This window comes from Apus apus, chromosome 1 (genome assembly GCF_020740795.1).
Source record: "Apus apus isolate bApuApu2 chromosome 1, bApuApu2.pri.cur, whole genome shotgun sequence".
Lineage (NCBI taxonomy): Eukaryota > Metazoa > Chordata > Aves > Apodiformes > Apodidae > Apus > Apus apus.
This window is the reverse complement of record NC_067282.1, coordinates 94273799-94292916: the sequence shown is the minus strand read 5'-3', so window position 1 is coordinate 94292916 and position 19118 is coordinate 94273799. Positions and strand designations below refer to the sequence as shown.

Below are 19118 nucleotides of genomic sequence, written 5' to 3'. Positions count from 1 at the left end.
GGCCGATTTCTGGCTCATGCCATGAAACGAGAGGCAGCATCAGGCCCTTACGGAGAGATCGTCTCTTCCAGCCTCTGGAGGAGTGTGGTGTCACTCTTGGGGGATCCTCCCCTGACACAAGAAGTTTAAGGGTCGAGGTGGGTAGGGAGAGATGACAGAAGGTAACTGTCACATGCAGCTACTAATGCCATGTCTCAGACAGCTTCATTAACTCCAGCCTGACTTTGGCTACCTGATGCCTACAGGAGGTCTGTGTTGAGTGTTGGTGCCACCTGGGCTCAGATGCTGGCACTGTTGTATCTAACTCTCCACTGCCTGGTCTGCGCTTCACCGAGATTTCTCAGAAGGTGCAAATGGATCTGGCCTCTCACGTATTAGGATGCCCTCGTGGAAGTACTTTGCCATTTCTAATGTAAAATGTCTTCTTCCCACAGCACCTCCTCCCATGACCTGCTGCCGCTGATCCCCACTGTCACACAGCCTCGTGCTTTCACTCATGATCCCACTTCCACCCTTGCCAGTCTCAGCCTCCTCTCTGATACAGCCTCATACTCCAAAAGAAAGGAGCCTGGATAAGCAGATGTTTTTCTTCTCTGCCTAATATCATAGGCAGAGCTCAGTCACCCGTGGTGGGCTCCATGTAGGCAGAGCTGCCAGCAGCTGTGAGGCAGAGCCAGTTTGGGCATGTTTCAGCTGCCTTTGGCTGGAGGCCACATGAAAGCTCGGCAGAGGAATATGCCCAGAAGAGCTGTGTCCATCAGCTCTCTACTCAGGGTGAAATTCTCCTGTGGGGTCACACGCAGGATGGAAAGCATTTACCCCCTGGTTAGAGGGAGGAACCTCCCTGAGATAGGACCTCACCTGAAGCAAATAGTTAATTACTCTTATCTCCTATCCTTTAACTCAAATTGCTTATCCATATATACCTGGAATTAAATATGTGGATTTTCTCAGAAGATGGACCTTTGACTAGTCAATCTGAAACTATGCAGCTGATCCTTCCCCCACTGAAATTGACAGCAAGAGCTTCCTTTGATCCTATGGCACAAGATCAGGTCAGAGAGAGCTCAGAGATCATCATGCCCATCCACAAAGACAGACACGGCAGCTCAGCAGGAACCAAGTGTGATTCTCCTAGAGTTTCTGCTTGTCACTTTGTCATAGCGTGTGTTATTCAAGACATTGAGGGGGAAAGAAAAAAAAGAAAAAAGGCAGCAGCCCTGGGAGCTGAGACAGAGGGGCGTGTGGTGGGTCCTTTTATTTTTTCCCCTCTTCACAGACAGAGATAGATGGAGCAATCCAAAAGCGTGGAGGTGGGAAGGACGTGTGTGTGCATGTGCCTTTTATCAACTGGAGAATCATTGGATGCATCTGTTACCAAGGAGAAGCACACACTTGGTAACTGAAGAGAGCAAAAGATATTTTGTTTGGTTTTGGGTTTTTTTGCATTCCTATATGATAATCATCACTAACCTTATCATTTTTCTCAGGATGAAATTTAGAGCCCTACATTAATTTCACTCCATGAGAAATTTACTGGGATGAAAAAAAAAAAGAAAAATATTAAAGAGTGCAGGAATGCAAACTACCAAGATGCAATCGTTAACAGCAGCACAGTTACAGAGGTGCTTACACCTGGAGGAAATTACACTGTACTTAGCCCCATTGGTCCAAGGAGCTTTCAGTAACAGCGAGGCATCCCGGTTTGGGGAGCCCTCAGGTAAGGGTCTGATAAAACAGAGGCACAAGTCAGAGAGGAACAACTCTTCATCAGGGGAGCACGGCAGGCTTGTCTGCACTCTGTTTACTGCCCAGCCAAGCCCCTGCTACTCTTTACAATGCTGAGATATATCCTGATGGATGGTAACAGCCTCCATTGAAGGGTTCTGGATAATAAACAACAAGCAGAGACCCTCCACGGATTTTTCTTAGCAGCACCCTAGGGAAAAAAAACATCCAGGGTGCATCCCACATCTTTTGCAGTGCTGAGATACCAACAACTTCTGAAGAGCCGAACCGTGCTCTCTCCTGCAGACACACGCGGCATCTCCCATCGCTTTGATGAGCAAGAAGCACCTGGGTGTACCTACATGCTCAATGTCGTGGCTCGACTGCACGCAGTCGGTGTCCAGTTGCTGGTCCTCAGCAACGCAAGTCTCAGAATTAAAAACCCATTTCCGACCAAAACAAATAAGCCAACAAACCGGGGCGGGGGGACAGGAAAGACAGGTGAAGGCAACTGAAGTATTTCAAGAGCAAGGTAAAATTTCAGCCACGGAAACCTCGGTACGGGAAGGGGAAGCGCCGTTTTCAAGCCCGCGGCGTGCGGCAGCGCGGCGGGGAAGTTGGGAGAGGGGCGCCAAGGGGATCCCCCCGCCGCCCTCGCCTCGGTGCCCCTAGCCGGTCTCCTCCGAGGGTCTCACCCTCCCAGCCGGCAGAGACTCCGCAAACCCATCTCACACCCCCAGACCCCCCCACCACACACACACACCCACTCCCCAGGGTGCCCGCAGCCCCCTCGATGGGTGCCCGGCGGCTCTGGGTCCCAGGAGCGGTACCTTCTCTCCGGTGAGCACATGCAGCCCCTCCCGGACCTTGGCGAAGGATCCCTCTCCCAGCTTCCTGCCGATCAGGTAGTTGCCGACCCGTTTGGTGTGCTGGAAGTCCCGGAGCCGCTCCCGCGGCGCCGCCGCCGCCGCGCTCAGCCAGGCGGCCAGGAAACTGCCCTCCGCGCCCGCCGCCGCCTTCCGCGCCTCCCCCCCGCCGCCGCCGCCGCCGCCGCTGCCCGCCACCGCCGGCGGCTCGCTCAGGAGCCCGTCGCCCGCCGCCGCCGGCATGCCCGGCCCTGCCGCTGCCCCTGCCGCCGCAGCTGCCGCGCCGCCGCTCCCCGGCCCGCGGGGCGGTCACCGGGTGGGCAGGAAAGTTGCTCGGGGAAGAGCTGCCGCCGCCGCCGCCGGCCAGGCTGGGGCGGAGGGGCCGGGGGGCGGAGCGGGGCGGGCGGGGGGCCGGGGCTGGGGCGAGCCGGCGGCGCGGTGCCCCGGGGTGCCGCCCCTCATCGGATCCGGCGCCTCCTCCCCGCCCGCCGCTGCTCTGCCCCGCTCCGGCAGCGGTTGCGGGCGTGAGGCTGCCGCGCCGAGCCGGGAGGAGGGGACCGGGGGAGGGACCGGCGGAGGGAGGGGGAAAAGGCTCATTCAGTTTGAATTTGCGGTAATTTAATCCGTTCGCACGCGGCGGGAGCAGATGCCATCTATACCCGCCAGCCTGGGTGTTTTCAAAGCCCGCTGGCCCCTCTTCCCCGTGCTCCCCGCGCGGCACCCCAAAACCTGGTTTGGTGGCAGCGCATCCCTCTCTGCAATTGAACCGGGGGTCACGGCTCTCGGGCAGCGTCGTGACTCTGCGTGTGCCTCGCTGTTCTTGCTGCCCGGGGATACCTTTTGTGCTGCCTTTCCCCACCTTTCTTCCTGAGCACGCCTCAGCCACCCTCACCCCCGTGTCGAGGAAACGTGCTACCGCGGCGCGATCACGACCGCCTCGCCCGCCCGCTGCTCCGGCGGCGGGCTCCGGTCTCTCTCCCCGCCTCCTTCACAACCCCCTTCTCCATCTTACGCCTCCCGGCCCTCTGCTCTCAGCCGGCGGCGTCCTCCTCCTCCTCCTGATTCGCAGCGCGGGGCTCCTGGCCGACCCCATGCCCCGCCGGCTGCATCCCCCAAAATGCTCTCGGGGGTTTGGTAGACCGAGAGAAAGGAGGCGAACTAGGCACCCGTTCGCCACAGGCTGCGTCCAGGGGACAATCTTTTCTCTACCCATCTTCCCCACCTCGTGGAGAGGGAGAAGAAACGGCTACATTGCCTTTTTCGCTGCCCAGCCCCCTTCTACCTAGGCTGGAGGCTGCACTGGCAAACAGGAGGCGCACGGAGAGGGAGAGCTGGGATGGGCGGATGAGGCAAAGCTGGCAGGGCTATCCTGCTGTGAGTGTCCCGTGGTCAGTGGCATCAGCCACCTTCAGCTCATGTTGTGGACGATCTCACAGAACAGCTAATTCCATGAACTGCCTCAGGCTCCTAAGGATTTTAACCTAAAACCTATCAGCAAGAAAGTAATCAAGGACCCCGATTTAGCTTTAAGCTACGTTTTCAAATGTTGCCCATGTAGCTAGCTGTTAGTTAACGCTTAAAATAATAACAATAACAATAACAAATCGCGCACTGGAGCAGATGCGAGCTATGTCAGCAAAACCTTCTGTAAAGATGCAGCTGTACCTGATAAAAAGCGGCTTAGAGCTTTGCTGCAATCACACTCCCGCCGCATGTGAAGCTGTTGCTCCCACTAGAGGGCTGGCCAGCACAGCTCATCCCGCGCACACGCTGCCATCTCTTTTAAAGCTCTTCTCCTACTTCCTAAAAATGTCAAGCCAATTTTACACCGCGCTGCTGTCCATTAGCCTTTGCTGTCTCGACTCCACTTCTGTCAATTCAGGGTGAGAACTGTACCCCTCTGGTCCCTTCCAACTGGAATAGCCTAACTGCATCACTAATTGGATTTTGGCTGGCACAGGTGTTGATTAGCCACGTGCTCCTTCCACAACACCTTTCCTCGACATCCCTGCTTTGGTAAAACTTTTCCATTTTTTAACTCTAAGCACAATTACAGGTTGGGCAGAGAATGGATTGAAAACAGCCCTGAGGAAAAGCTATTCTGCTCTCATGAGACTCCACCTGGAGTTCTGTGCCCAGTTCTGGAGCCCCCAACACAGGAAGGACATGGAGCTGTTGGAGAAAGCCCAGAGGAGGGCCACAAAGATGGTCCAAGGGCTGCAGCACCTCTCCTAGAAATACAGGCTGAGAAAGTTGGGGTTGTTTAGCCTGGGGAAGAGAAGGCTCAATCCTGGGAGCTGCTCCACATCACTACACTCAATGACATATGTTTTCAGATGAAATTTCAAACAAAACGGAAATTCAGCACTGTTCCAGTAGGCAGAAATTGGAGAAGGAAAAGCTCCAAGGCAAATAAATCCTATTTTGGTTTTAAAATATACACTTATCCCATGTTCTGGATACATTTACAAATATTACACAGCCACCTAATATGTAAGATTGTGCATTCTCTGACCTGCCATTATCCTGGGAGCAGTTTGGTCTCCTGTGGGAAGGTGTAGGGACACAGGACCGTGACATGTTTCCCGAGCTGATGGCTGCTGTACTGAAGTTGTGCTCCGTGTAGCTGGGGTACACTTTAGCATGACACGTCCCTAACAGCAAAACAGGTCCCGCTCCTGCTCTTCCCGATAGTGCAATGCTGTGCCAGGGTGTGTGGGCTGCTGTGCTGTGAGCAGGGTTGATGAGGCAATCCAGGCTTTTTAAAAGTGACAAGAAATTTAAGACAACTCCTCTACTGACCTGGACACCAGAGAAATATAAGTGGAAGTGCACAGTGAGGCAGTGCAGACAGCCTTGTACCACACTGTGCCATTCTGATGTCATCCTCGAACAAATTACCCCTGCTAAATTACCTTCCTCATTCTCCTGCATCAACTGGGATTGATAAATCTGGTTTCCACCAAATCTGTACAGTCCAGAAGATTATTGGTATTTCTTAAATCAAAACTGGAAGTGGGAAGGTGCCAGGAGCAACCCCATGTTTGCAGGGAAGGGGACTCAATCAGTGGCAAGGCGAGATGGTTCAGTGGTGCAGCCTGGGTCTGCATCCCAGATGTCTCCAGTCAGCATGATATATGTGAGGTTTGTAACAATATTGCTGTATGGAGGGGGAAAAAAAAAAAAAAAAGAAAATAAAAAGTCGTACAGCAGACAGTTACATTGGAAGAATAAAAAGTACATATAGTTTTCCCGTAGCGGAGAGGCTATATTCTGTATCATTTAATGACACGGTTATGCTAGGAGGGTTTGCAACTGCATTTGCTGTATAACTGTTCTTGTAATGGATCAAATGAATGTCTCAGACAGACAATGGCAGGAGTTCCCAAGTGTCTCCTACGCAAGGAACTGGAACAAGGAAATAGGAAACATGGCTGCCCAAGAAAATCCTGGAAGACATGCTTGGATGCAGCTTCTGGCTAATCCTTATAGGCAGCAATGGAGCGCAGAGGAAAGACGTAGCCCGGCTTCAACTGCAACAGTGTGCCCTTGGGTTGGAAGAGCTGTAAGGGAAAGAACATGTCAGTTAGCAGCAGGAGACCAGCTCATAGTTTAAATGGCAATAAGTGCTACTCAGCAAGAGATGCTTAGCATGCACGTGCCTGCATCCTTTGCTCCCTGGCTATAAAGTTCATCTCAGCCCCCCGACGCTGGCCTCAGCATTTGTAAATATGATGACCAAAAAGGGATGCACATCAGCATTGTTAAGTCCTTGCTGGCATAGGAGAGGTGAGCCAAGACCATGTGCTCCCATCATTTGCTTCCCTGCTGGTGCCAGCTGGGGATGGGGGGAACCTCACCCAGTGCAAACCGAACTGGACCCTTCCCTTGCCCAGAGAAATATGCTTTCAGACAAGCAGGCAGACAGACACACAGAAAGAGGTATGTGCCTTTGTCTAGGCTCACAGCTCTTGCTCAGCTAAGAGAAACATAGTTTTAGCCACAGTGATGATTAAACAGATCTTAATGACATGTTTTCAGTCAAACACCTGAAAGTCAACCTCTTTAAAAATAAAACTGGCAAGAAATGGTCATTGCAGCAAACATTAGGGGAGCTCTGAAAGAACCCAGTGAATTTTATTTTTTTTTTAATTGACTCAACTCAAGGACTTAATGAGTTGACAGTGTCCTTTTAAACAGGCGAGACTGCTGCCTTCTCACAATTTCTATCCTGTCCAGCTGTGCCCATCAGGGTGCAGTCTGGATGGAAAGGGGATCAAAGGCTGCATTCATTTCTGTCTGTGCTTTAATTTAAATTTAACTCCAGTGTGCTTTATTTTGAGCTCTGGTCTTTCTAGGTAATGACATTTTCTGATTAACTGTTGAAATTACTAATGAATTAAAGGCCGTAGTCTGTCCTCAGGTTGAAAAAGCTCTAATAACAAGCTACTAAAAATAATTTAGAGCTTGGTTTAAACCCATGAAAGCAAAGAAATTCAGCATTACCCTGACAGTATTGTCCTTTGCTGACTTCAGCACTGTGAAATGTTCTAGTAAAATGTATTATCAGCTTGCAAGGTGGGTATTTTGCAGCCCCAAAGAACACTGAGGCCCCCGGGCCCTGTGCCCAATGTCAAGGTCTACCTGGGCTGAATCCTTCAAGGGTCAAACGCTACAGCTGATTTCCCAGGCTACAGTACTGTGTCCAAGGGGGATGTGGCTGGGAACAGAACTGGAAAATGCTGGTCCAGCAGCAGAACATGGCAGTACTAAGGAAATGTTTGTGAGCCTGAGAGCCCTTCAGCAAAGTGTTTCACCTTACTGTGCTGTTGCCTCTTCTGGTGCAGCTGGTGGTGGCAGCTTTCCAAGCATTTCGCACGGAAGCACAGGTCTGTCACCTGGGATGCTCAAATTCTCCTTACACCTCACTTGTGTATGTGATTCCCATTAACTGCCCTCACTTGTCCTTCCAAAGACATTCAAGGTCCTTGAGTGAAGCAATGAAGAAATTTCAGCTCTTTTCACCAGTGTGATGGTAATGAAGAAGCAGGTAAACTTGCAAGTATGCTGCGTGACAGCAATGAGTAAAATCTGTTCTGGTCAAATTAAAAGCAGGCAAGCTCCATTTACCTGCCACATCCCCAGTCCTTTTGAAGGAAATTACTTCAGTCAGGTTGTGGGAGAAACCCTGCCTTAGTACTGCTATCTTAGGTTAAAAAGAGAAAAGTAATCCTGTTATTGCTTATGCTCTCTTTGGTATTTTGTTCTACTTTAAAATAACTGGGGGTTTTGCCTTTTTTTTTTTTTTTTTTTTTTTTTACAGCTGTCTAGTTTTGTAATATTTGGGTTAGAGATATTGCAGGGGTGTTATTTTAAACCAGATGGGCTTATCATATTTTTTTAAGTGAGAATGTATTTGTGTTCTCAAAGAATTTATAAGACATGGGGTTTTTACAGTGGTTAAATCCCTGAGTTCAGGTTGGCAAGAACCTGTTTACTGGCAGTTCCACAATAAACTGATGCTGTACCTGGCTCAGCCTCTGTATTGCAAACATAGATAGCAGTGAAGACAGTTCCTTCAGTAGGACAGTAATGTCCAGTCTCAGTTGCTAATGTTATGACTTATGTGCCTACATGTAGGTACTGCAAATACCATTCAGATGAGAGAGGTATTTCTAAATGCACGTAGTCTTGTAATCATAGAGGAGTGTACTTCACCTTTCACTTATTGCAAGAAGAGAACTTCTACAGTTCAGCTTTCATAAGCTTAAAACTTGTATTTGAAAAATATTGAATACATTTTGTCCTGAAATATATTCAGAAAACCTATATATGTAAAAGTATGTAAGTAACCATCAGAACTATTTGATTCATTTTACAGCAATATGCTGGCAATGCAGTTATCTGTCACTGAGCATCAAGAGCTCTACTTGTCCTGTCCTCCCGCCAAAATCTCCAGTTTGCTCTCTGCCCTGCAGCTTCTGTAATATGGCTCTCTGCAGCCAATATAAACATTGAGAGCATGAGATATGACTTGGAGGTATCATAAACCAAATTGAATTTAATATCAAAGTAAACAGCAGGGGGGTGCTGTATTGATGTTGTTATTCTTTTTCACATTCCATTAATTAAGAAGTTCAATGTTTCAATTAAAGTTAAACTGCTGTGAAATCCCCCTTGCAGTGCATGGTGTCATAAAAATTAGGACCTTGAATTTAAGTTTCATTTACATATGAGAGAACACAAGAGTATTGTATAATTCTGCCTATGTGAAATACTTTTTATTTTCAAAAGCCTTTAGATATCAATGATGGATAACATGTAAAGAAAAAGGAAATCAGAGTTTTGCAAATCTCTGAAATTAGTGTGTCATGCAGAAGAAGGTGTGAGGTATTATGAATGCTGACAAAGCCCCTTCATTGGAGCTCTTGGGTCACTCCATGGTGTCACACTGGCACACTGATACTGCTCTCTAAGAGTGATTTAAATGCACAATGAGAATGAAGATGAGCTGATATTTGGAGTAAAACTTTCCATTTGAGTAGGGACTGGTGCTAATCCAAATGATCCTGTAAATGCTGTGGCAGACAGCATTCAAGCAAGTAACCTGCCACAACGGAAGTTCAGAATCAAGATGTCCTCAAGCTCTAAGACTGTGTCTCCTTACTCTTCTCCTTTTTCTTAGCAATAGGTCAGAAAATACCCCTGTACCACAGAGTACAAGACTGCTGATTTTTCCCATTGTTGCTGCAGGCTGAGCACCATCAGCCCATGTCTGCCGTGTGCTTGCACCTACAGTAATTGCTGGTTTTTTTTCGATTGAAGGAAGTCATCTATTTAAATGTTTCTTGCAAGAAATGTTCCGAACAGCTTGTTCGCATCTGTGGTAAAATGTGAACAAACCAGCGATTCAGTCTTGATCTAAGATTTCTATATTTTATTTAGGCCTGAAAGAAATTTTGATGACTGAATGAATTATTAGAAAGCAACTGCTGCAGATACATAGTCTATGCAGACAGGCTATGGGACGGTAACTAGCTAAGGACAGGATCTGAAGTGCTCAGGTCAAACCTCTCACTTGCCAGCACTGCTTTACCCCTGCTGCTTCAGGCTTTTCCTCTGCAGACAAACTGCAACAAGGTGTCTGTCCTCCTTAGCCAGATGTGCGGGGGGACTAAGTCAGTTGTGTTCCTTCCAGCACCTACCTGACAACTTCAGCTCCTTCCTTTAAGGTACATCAAGACTGCTGCACAGAGGTGTACAGCAGGAGGGAACATGCAGGGCACAGCTGGTGGCACTGTGTCGAACACCCGCTTACAGTTCAGCTCAGGCTGGCTTTAGCTAGAGTTACCTGGTTGATATGTAGAGCACATCTCAGCTCTGGCCCAGGCTTACTTGGTGCTTAAGAGATGCAGAGTAAGAACTGCTCTCTGTGCCATCAATAAACAGGTTCCCATAGGCTCCTAATTTCCTAGATATGTAGCCTGCTTACTTGGGGAATACTTCACCTATGAAAAATATAAAAGGAGTGACACACCTTCCCAGTTGCATCCTGTAGCAAGGAAAAAACAATTTAAAAGTTCAGCCAGCTGTCATTCTGATGATTGCACACAAATGCCCTCATAAAACTGCTACCAGTACAAATCTTGTTGGTATACTTAGTTTTAATTATAATTTGGGAGCCCTTATACATTTAATCAGATTAAAAATCTTGAAATGAATTGCACTCCTGTACCAAGCTATGAACACTCATCTTGGTGCTTTGCAACTCAAAACATCAATTTTCCAAGCGTTTTCCTTTGTATACAGATAGACTTATTGCATGACTATTGCAAATCCCATTTGCAAATCAGGGCTAACTTGCTGCAGCCATGTCTCTGTATGCAACTTCCATAACTATAGAAACTCCACAAAAAATTCAGAGCTGGAAAACCCAATTATGAAGTGCATAGCCCTGAAACATTTCTGAAGTGGTATTAGCTTAATAATTAATTTATTTTTAAACTGTGAATCCTGTTTGTCTGATTTTACCTAAATATGGTTTGGTATCAAAAGAGTTCACAATGAGCATAAAAATCTACATGGGACTATTCTTAACTTGAAAAAAGAAAGAGGTGCACAGCACTCTGCAAACATGAAAATAAGTATGAGACCAATTCCTGGATTCTTTATTTGTGGGATTCATGTTTTAATAGGACAGCTCAAGCGAGTGAAAAGGCAAAGATGTGGCTTTTGATCCTTGCTCCTTGAGCTTTGCAAACACTGAATGGCTAAGCAGGTGTAGAGGATGAGCAGTGGAAGCAGAAACAGCATCAGGAAGGATGTGATGCTGCTGCACAGGAAGCAGGCAGCCATGCCGAGCACAGGTGAAAGGAGGCATGACTTGGAGGAATGCATCCAATTTTGATTGCAAACAGATGATTATGCAGTCAGAGCTTTTCTGTTGGAGCATAGTATGATGTTATCTAGGGTACTTTATAACAGGTTTTTTGACATCTGATTCTCACCAGCCTTTATATCTATGGCAAAATGAGTTAATTTTCACCAGTTCAGCACCCTCCGTTTAGTCCATAGATATTTCAGTCAACAGGTATCTCAGCATGATTCCAAGCTTGCAGGATTTTTTTCCTTTGCATGCTTAAAAGAATTACTAACTGGACTGAACTCAAAAAAGAAAAAGAAAAAAAAAAAAAAAAGAAAAAAAGTGCTTCTTTGTTACCTTGAAATTCTTTTAGTGTTAAATAAGGGCTTTATGTCACATGGGCTTCTGCTATTTAATGATTCAGTGTTGGTTTAATCCTGTGCATATAAAATGTGCCACTCTGTTGTCATGGAGGTAGTTGTGATACGCTTTCTTTGCAGGATCAAGAACAGACAGCCTGGGAGAGATCACTTTATCAGAATGAAGAACACTCACAGCAGTTACCAAATCCTGAGGGAGTTATATTTTTCGATACATTTATTAATTGCAAAATGCCTGTAAGTGAAAATTCTTTTGTTTAATTTCCTCATACACGTCTGGACACAGATACCTTATTTAAAAAAACACATAAATACTAGGCTGGCCACAGTTCATCTCGCACACACTCCAGCGGGACAAGTTAACCATTAGCCTTCCTGCCAGACCCTTGGGCAAAAATCTGAGAAAACAGATGGGCCTTACATTGTGTCCTAAAGGTCAGTGGATGTCGGCTCTGCTAGGCCACTGGGAGAAGTAAATTCCTGAGCTGAGGATGTTTCACAAAGAAAGCAGAGCTTACACTCTCCAGATGTTCAAATTCAGGGTGTGTCAGCAAAAGCTCTCTGGCTGGTCTCAGCTGTCAAGATAGTGCTTAGAGGAGAAGAGGAAATTCCTCGGGCAGTTGCAGTCCAAGCTACACTGCTTCACTGCTTCAAACTGATAGTCTTGGATTCACAGCATCAGAATCAACACAGGAACTGATGCCTGGAAACAAACAAGGTAAGCAGGGACTGTATATTTCATAAGGAATCTTTCTCTTGACAGTGTAGCTCATACACAGTATTCTTGTGTAATTATTTTGTGAATTACCTGGAAGTTTCCTGCAATATGAAATTATATTTTTCAATCAACCATACTCTTCGGTTTTCCTTCCAAAAGCTTGGAGATGCACTGGGCAAAGCCTTCCTTCCAAAGCTTGTTTGCATCCCACCCGTGTTCTAGGCTACAGCTGAATCTCTCAATGTTGCATTGTTCTCTTTCCTCACATCTACACATTGCCCTCAAATCCCCGGTTCTGGCTTGGGTGTCTGAGGCTGCCATGCCATGGCAGCAAGCCACAGCTTGGCCAGAAGCTGTCCTGAGCTCTCTCACAGGGAACATGGCCAAAACCAGCCTATCTGAACAGTGCTCACTGCATACTCAAAGGGATGTTTGCTCCCATTTATTTTCTATTTATCTCCAGGTTATTTTATTTTATTGCTCATTTTTCTATCTCAGAAATACTAGCAACAAGCCCAAGTTCCCTACCATGTTGGTTCAGACAAAGAACGCAAAACTAGAGCTCTGGGACTACTGAGGGTTTAGACCATTTGCCTGTATCTCCAAATTCTCTCTCAAGAGAAAAAAGAAAATAAAGATATGCTGGTGAAACAATAATTTCCACAAGATTCTGTTGCCCTTTCTCTTACTGGTGTCCTCAGTACAGAGGTGGACTTCCTGCCCCCAGCTCCCACTTTGACTGCTCCTGAAGCCACTCAGGCTCTGGTCCCAGTGATGCCAGGGGAGGATTTGTTTCAAATGCCTAGGGATGGAGAGGGTAGGAGTTGGCCAGTGTTAGCAGAAGGGAAGTTGCCCTGACTATTACAAGTGGCTGGCAGACTACCAAGCTCAGCAGATAACAGGCATTTACTCTGACAGTGGTCTGCCTGCAGCCGTGACTGCAGCCAGTTCAGCAGGACATGGTGCTCAGCAGCTGGCACTGCATGGTACTCCCCTGCTGCAACTCCGGGATCTGGATAAAGTATCCAAGACACCCTAGGCCTCTGAACAATTTGCAGCTGGCTCCACCACCAGACGAGATGTGCAAACAATCTTCCTAGTCCTGGGCAACCCTGCTGCAGTCCTGAACTACTGAAACTCAAGTGTACCGAGATAAAACTCCCAAACATCAAGCGTACTGTGATAATGGTTTTGGAGAAGGTTTTGTTTGGCTCCAGCCTTGTCTCCACATGAAGATCCTGAACCTGCAGACTAAATCCAGTCTCCCAAAACCTCCAGGAGGTCTGGCTTTTGCTCTCCTGTCTGATTTCTCAGCCAGCTCACCTGCAGAGCCAGCACTCGGGACGTCCTGTCGGGAGCCGGTGCCGAGACAGAGGCCGGAGGCTGCCGGCTGCTTCCAGGACTTCCCCCCCCAACCCGGTGTGGAGGAGTTTTTGATTAAACCGAGGGTCACACGCGGCGCTCGCCTCTCACAGAGGAACGGCTGCTGCGGGACCTGTTTTAGGGTGGAGGTTAGAATACCCCCTCACCACCCTCACAAATTGTTACTGAGACCAAAGTGTAGCTTACGAACTAACCGGTTTATTAAGGGTTAACACAAACGGAGGGATGAGGTTGAGGGAAAACGTAAACATGGCAAATGGCTACCAGGGATGTATCAGGGAAGTAATGCAAAAGTACTGGGCCCTTCAGGGAGGTAATGCAAAAAAGTGCTGTGCCCTTAAGACGTGGGTTGTGGATCCAAGCAGCGGGAAGGAGGAAGGCAAGCCCGACGCCAGTCCTCCTTGAAGAGGTCGCGATGTGTGTGCAGGAGCGGGGAGAGGCAGGAGGCGTTGTATGGAACCGTGTCCCTCCCGCGGCGAGGCGGATCCCCCGGCGCTGGCGTGGGGGAGAGCGGGGGGCGCAGCCCCCGGGGGCTTCTTCCACAGCGGCAGCGGCGGCAGCTGTGCGTGCCCCCCAGTCTCAGCAGCAGCGGCAGCTTCTCCCTCCTCGGCAGGCAGCTGCAGCAGGGTCCCGCAGCCCGTGGCTCCGGGGTGGGGGGCAGCCCCTCCTCGCGGCTCGGCAGCGCGGGCAGCGGGTTGGTTTCCCCGGCAGCAAGACGGGGGGGGGCTCCGGCCCCGACGGCTGCGGCAAGGACCCGGTGCTGCAGGGGCCAGAACCCCGGCTCGCTCACTGCCACGGCTCAGGCTGGATCCCCAGGGCAGGCAGGCAGAGTCCCGGCGCCAGACTCTGCGGCAGGGCAAGTCCGAGGAGCAGCAGGGACGTGTCCCACGCAAGAGGCGTCCGAGCCGGCCCCTCTCACCTGCAAAACTCGTGACCCCCTGTCCAGCCAGTGTCACCACTGCAATGCATGAACATACTAATGTCCAGAGCCAAGTAGCATCCATGAGCCCCAAGTTAGGGTGGTAACTATTAGGGGCAATTCGTAACTGGTTGCCCATCCTTCCTGTCTTCTATCACACCTGTTGTTTTGCTTTCGTTTGTCTGTGAGCAGCAGGCCTGGTTTTGGTCTGTTAGCTGGGAATAATCAGCAGAAGGCCCTGGCTGACTTAAAAGGCATCTTGTTTAGACTTAAGTGGGGAAGAACTGTTTCCTGCACGCCCTCATTCAGTAAAGCTAATTCAAGCATCTAGAAATCATTACTCACACCTTCAAAAATCATTAAGCTGGCTTGAAAATAAATCTCAGCTCTTTTTGTCTTTCCCTTCTGGCTTCTGCCTTTTTTAGGTTAGTGTTGTACAGGTCATTTATTCTAGCTCTAAGTATATGTGATCTCTCAACCATTTGTTTACATAGGTAATCCAGGCTAAAATGAACGCTCTTGTTTACCAAAATCAGACTACTCCTAGTGAGGAAGTTTTACAAATTAGGCCCTAAAGATGTATGGAATGACCAAATCCATTTTGGGTACAGGGAGATCTATTCACAAATTTTCTGCAGAGGGCTTCCAGTCAACACATCCTAGTAAGTCCTATACTGGAAACCTGGAAGCCAGTTCCTGCTGGGTCCAAATAAAGCTTTAACATATTTTTACTGGTAGACTTTCCAGAGAAATGGAGAAAAAACAAGTTACAGACAAAAAAAACCTATCCCAAACAAAAACTCTCCTGGGTTTGTGTATTTACATGATTACAGCATCACTGAAAGATGTGGTTGACTATGTCAGAATATCAGGCTGATTATTACAAAACCCAGTAGGTTATTAATTTCTGCACCTGTTTCTATAGCAAACACATACTTTCTCCCTTGGATCAGCACTGATTTATCCACCTGGCTGATGAACACTAAGTATCGCGAAAGATTTGGCAGGGAAGGGAAATTACTTACAAAAACTTTGGCTTTGAAATCACTTTCAGACTCTAGTACTCCCCTGTTTGCTTTTTACTTAAATGGCCAAAAAAGATAATGTGGCTGAAACACCAGGTGGGTATTTCTGCCTACCAAAATAACAACTTAGTCCATTTAAAACATGGTCCATAGTGCAACACAAAGGAGAAACAAGAAGTAAAGTAAAAAAGCTGCTCAATGATCAGAGTACTTTGCATTCCTGTAACCCCATCTGGAAATCTGCATCTGGTTCTGCTCCCCACAACTCAAGAAGGAGGTTGGCAAACTGCAGAAAATGCAGAGAAGAGCAAAGAAATATTAAATAATACACTTTACGGTGGAAGAATGTGGTTCTTTTAAGCCTAGCAAAGGGAGGGGGTGATTGCTCATAGTCTGTATGCCTAAGTATGAATACAGGCTCACAGAAAAAGCTGTAATGAGATCCAGTGGTTGGGAGCTGAATCTAGACAAATTCAAGTTATAAAATAAGACACACATTTTTAACAGTGAGGGTAATTAACCACCACAGCAACCCAGCAAAGCATTATGACAAAGTCTCCTTCTTTGGAGTTCTTTAAATCAAAATCAGATGTTTTTCTAAAAGACATATTTCAAACAGGAAAATGCCTGATGCCGTGTCAAACAGGAAGGCGGGCTAGAGCATCGCAGTAGCCCATCTGGCATTACAAACTATACACTACAATTATTGTTTTGTAATGAACCAGATTCTCCAGGGAGAATCGAGAGAAAGTTTTGCCATCAGAATTGGAAGTTAGGTTGTTGGAACAGGGAGAGTGGCAAGGTGAAGCAAAGCATCATTTCATAGGGAGAGACACTATCTTTTAGTCAATCCACTGGTACAGTTTGATCAGCTTTCACCAGCTTGTCTGGAGTTTTTCCAGCTGTATCCATTCATCTAATAAAATATTTTATCTCCTGACAAACCCAGCTTCCCTTATCATGAAAAATGATTGAAGGACTAGTCACAAGCTTGTCATCAGGGAATGCAAAGCAAGAGAGAAGCAGACTTAGAATGAAGATGAGAAGAAGCTGCAAAACATGGAAGGGTGAAGGGCAAATGGGACAAAGTTGTGTACATGTGATGAATCCAGGGATATATTTAAATACCTAGTGATTAGGCACTGTCAAAATGCAGGAACTCGTGGTTTACTAATTACAAAGGTGCTGAGCTCCTGAGTGTGTGTGGAATTCAGCACAAAATATTTAAAAAGTGGCAATGGCTCATTTGTTTCATCTACCTTTCAATTAAGGATATCTGTCTTATTTATGGAAAATAACAGATCTAACTTTTGATGACCTTGACCCCTTCTTCCCTTTACTTCTGTGTATTTTGTATGGAATCAGGAAGGGCTCGGCAAATCAGCTGCTCACCCTCTCAGTCAAATAATTGAAATTTCACAAGCTCTTAGATGCAGTTACTTCTGTAAAACAAACCATCAGACTGTGGAGAAGTGTCACCTGGGTAGGCAGCAAATAGATAAATGATTTAAAGACAGAAAACTATGGATGGCTCCATAGAACATAAGGCACATCCTCTTTTTCTGAGGCAGACATTTCCAGTACCCACATTACATTGTGTGAAATTCCTGACCCTTCAGAATGGAGACTATCATGGCTTAAAATTGCTGCACTGATAAGAGCCATCAGCAACAAGCTTAATTTTGCAGGAATGTTCAGTTGCAGGACCCAGGGCACTAACAGCTGTTTACTGGCCCCTGAGGGACCAGAGATGGAGCAGGAAAAGTGAGTGTGATGAGTGTCCAGTTATACTGCTCATCTTCAGCTTGCTTCTGATGCCAGTAATCCTGGAAGACCCTCACATAAATAGCAAAGTGTTTTACTGTGCCTGACAGTCAAAGTGGGTATGAAAAAAACAATCAACTGACTGACAGACAGTGAAGATAATGTAGCAAGAAGATTATAGTGAAATACCTTGTTATTAAGTGCACTGCAGCATTCTGAATCACAGTTATGATATAAGTACACCTTTAGTCTGTCCCTTAAAATACAATAATACAGGATAAGAAATAAGACAGATGAAAAAAGTAGAACTTTACCTTGAAAAAAAAAATAGAATAAGTAGTTTTAAGTGAAGACAAATTTTAAATATTTTGTGAAGCTTATTTGTATAAGTAACCATCATGACACAACAAGTTGACCCTATATATAAGCATTACTACTTGAGGGGTTAAAGGTATGGACTCTCAGTGGCCAACAAATTAATCAATAACAACATATATAAATTTGTCATCCTGTGACCATATTAAAGTCTAGTTTCCCCAAAACCATGTACAAAAAGCATAATTACCACAGCTTCATTTTCTCAGTATTCTGAATAAAATACTAACAAGCTTCAGGGTCATTCAAAGAGTAACACACATATCTTGACAGTCCATGCAAAATGTATCTCATTTCCAGTTGGTTGATTTCCAAGTAGTGTGATATAAAAAATATAGAACAGTTCTAAGAATCTTTCAAAAATGCCAGAAATAATAACTTCTGCGGTATGTCTTAATCACTTTGTTTGAGTGAAGTATCTAAATAAAAATCTTATTCAAAACTACATGTATTCAACATTAATATGTTTCCAACTATACCTGCAGGCTTATGACAAGGTATTTTTCCTAGAACCCATTATAAACATACCTGTGTTTTGATAATGTATATCATATTTGTGGACATAGATTCATTACAGGAAAATACAATAAGGTAATGAATATATTGGAAAATATCTTTGCACTGTTTAGTTCTCATCATAGAGAAATCCCTAGGCATGTAAACATTACGAAAATTAAACACATGTGTACATGTGTGCAGGACAAGGATCATGCTAATGAAGGCACTCTGGCTGAAGCTAACTTATCACTAGACACTTTGCAAATATATTAAAATTTAAAGACAGAGTTATCAATTTATTCTGGTTTAACTAGAGGATTACATATTATGCTTCTATTTAGACCCCCACTTACATGGTACGTCAACAGAAAACCATGCACTGATCTCAAAGACATTATTTATGTCAGCTAATACATTAAGCATGCTCCTTTCAGAAACCCCTTAGTTGTGATCCAGAGGACAAATGCCACCTCTAGAAGTACAAAGGGTATTGAGAATGGCCTGAAAAAAGATGCCACAAGGCAGAGCCCACTTGGAAATGCCAGTCAAAATGCTTTGCTCACAAAGATTTGTGGCAGTGCTGGGGATGGGAGGTAGCTGGCTCATGGGGAACTCAGCAGTGCTTGTCACTACAGTAGCAACCACTGCTTCCCAATAACAAAAAACAAAACAACAAAAACCCAAAAACCCACACCACAGAAAAATCAAAATCACAACAGAAAACCAAATAAAAAATCCATCCGCTATGAAAAACATTATTCAGGCAGGTACAGCCATCAAGTACTAAATTGCCATTGACAGTCAATAGGAATCAAATGCCTAAGCGCAACTTCTGCCTCTGAAAATTGACCCTGAGGACTGTGCTATCACCAAAAGAATGGCCAAAGAGTTTAACCTTTACCCAGGAAGGTTTCCTAAAATACCACAGAAACACAAGATGTGTTTGAATTGCCCATCCATTGCCCAAAGATTTTTTTTTTGACGTGGCCTCCTAACTTCCAGTTGCATGTAAGGGCTCATCACACAAATCTTTTTCCACGGGTATTTTCTGTCCTGGAGCATTTTTATGTTTTCAGCAAGTGAGGCTGACCTCATGATGC

General features: G+C 46.2%; 1 protein-coding gene across 2 annotated transcripts in view; it reads right to left on the bottom strand.

Annotated features, from left to right (window-relative positions):
- The window catches only part of HUNK (hormonally up-regulated Neu-associated kinase), a 57125-nt gene extending 54288 nt beyond the window's left edge, over window positions 1–2837 (bottom strand). For both annotated transcript variants that reach the window (XM_051607965.1, XM_051607966.1), the window contains exon 1: window positions 2559–2837. In XM_051607965.1, the coding sequence (XP_051463925.1) occupies window positions 2559–2837 (279 nt within the window). The remainder of the gene's footprint in view (window positions 1–2558) is intronic.
- Between the last annotated feature and the right edge of the window lie 16281 nt (window positions 2838–19118).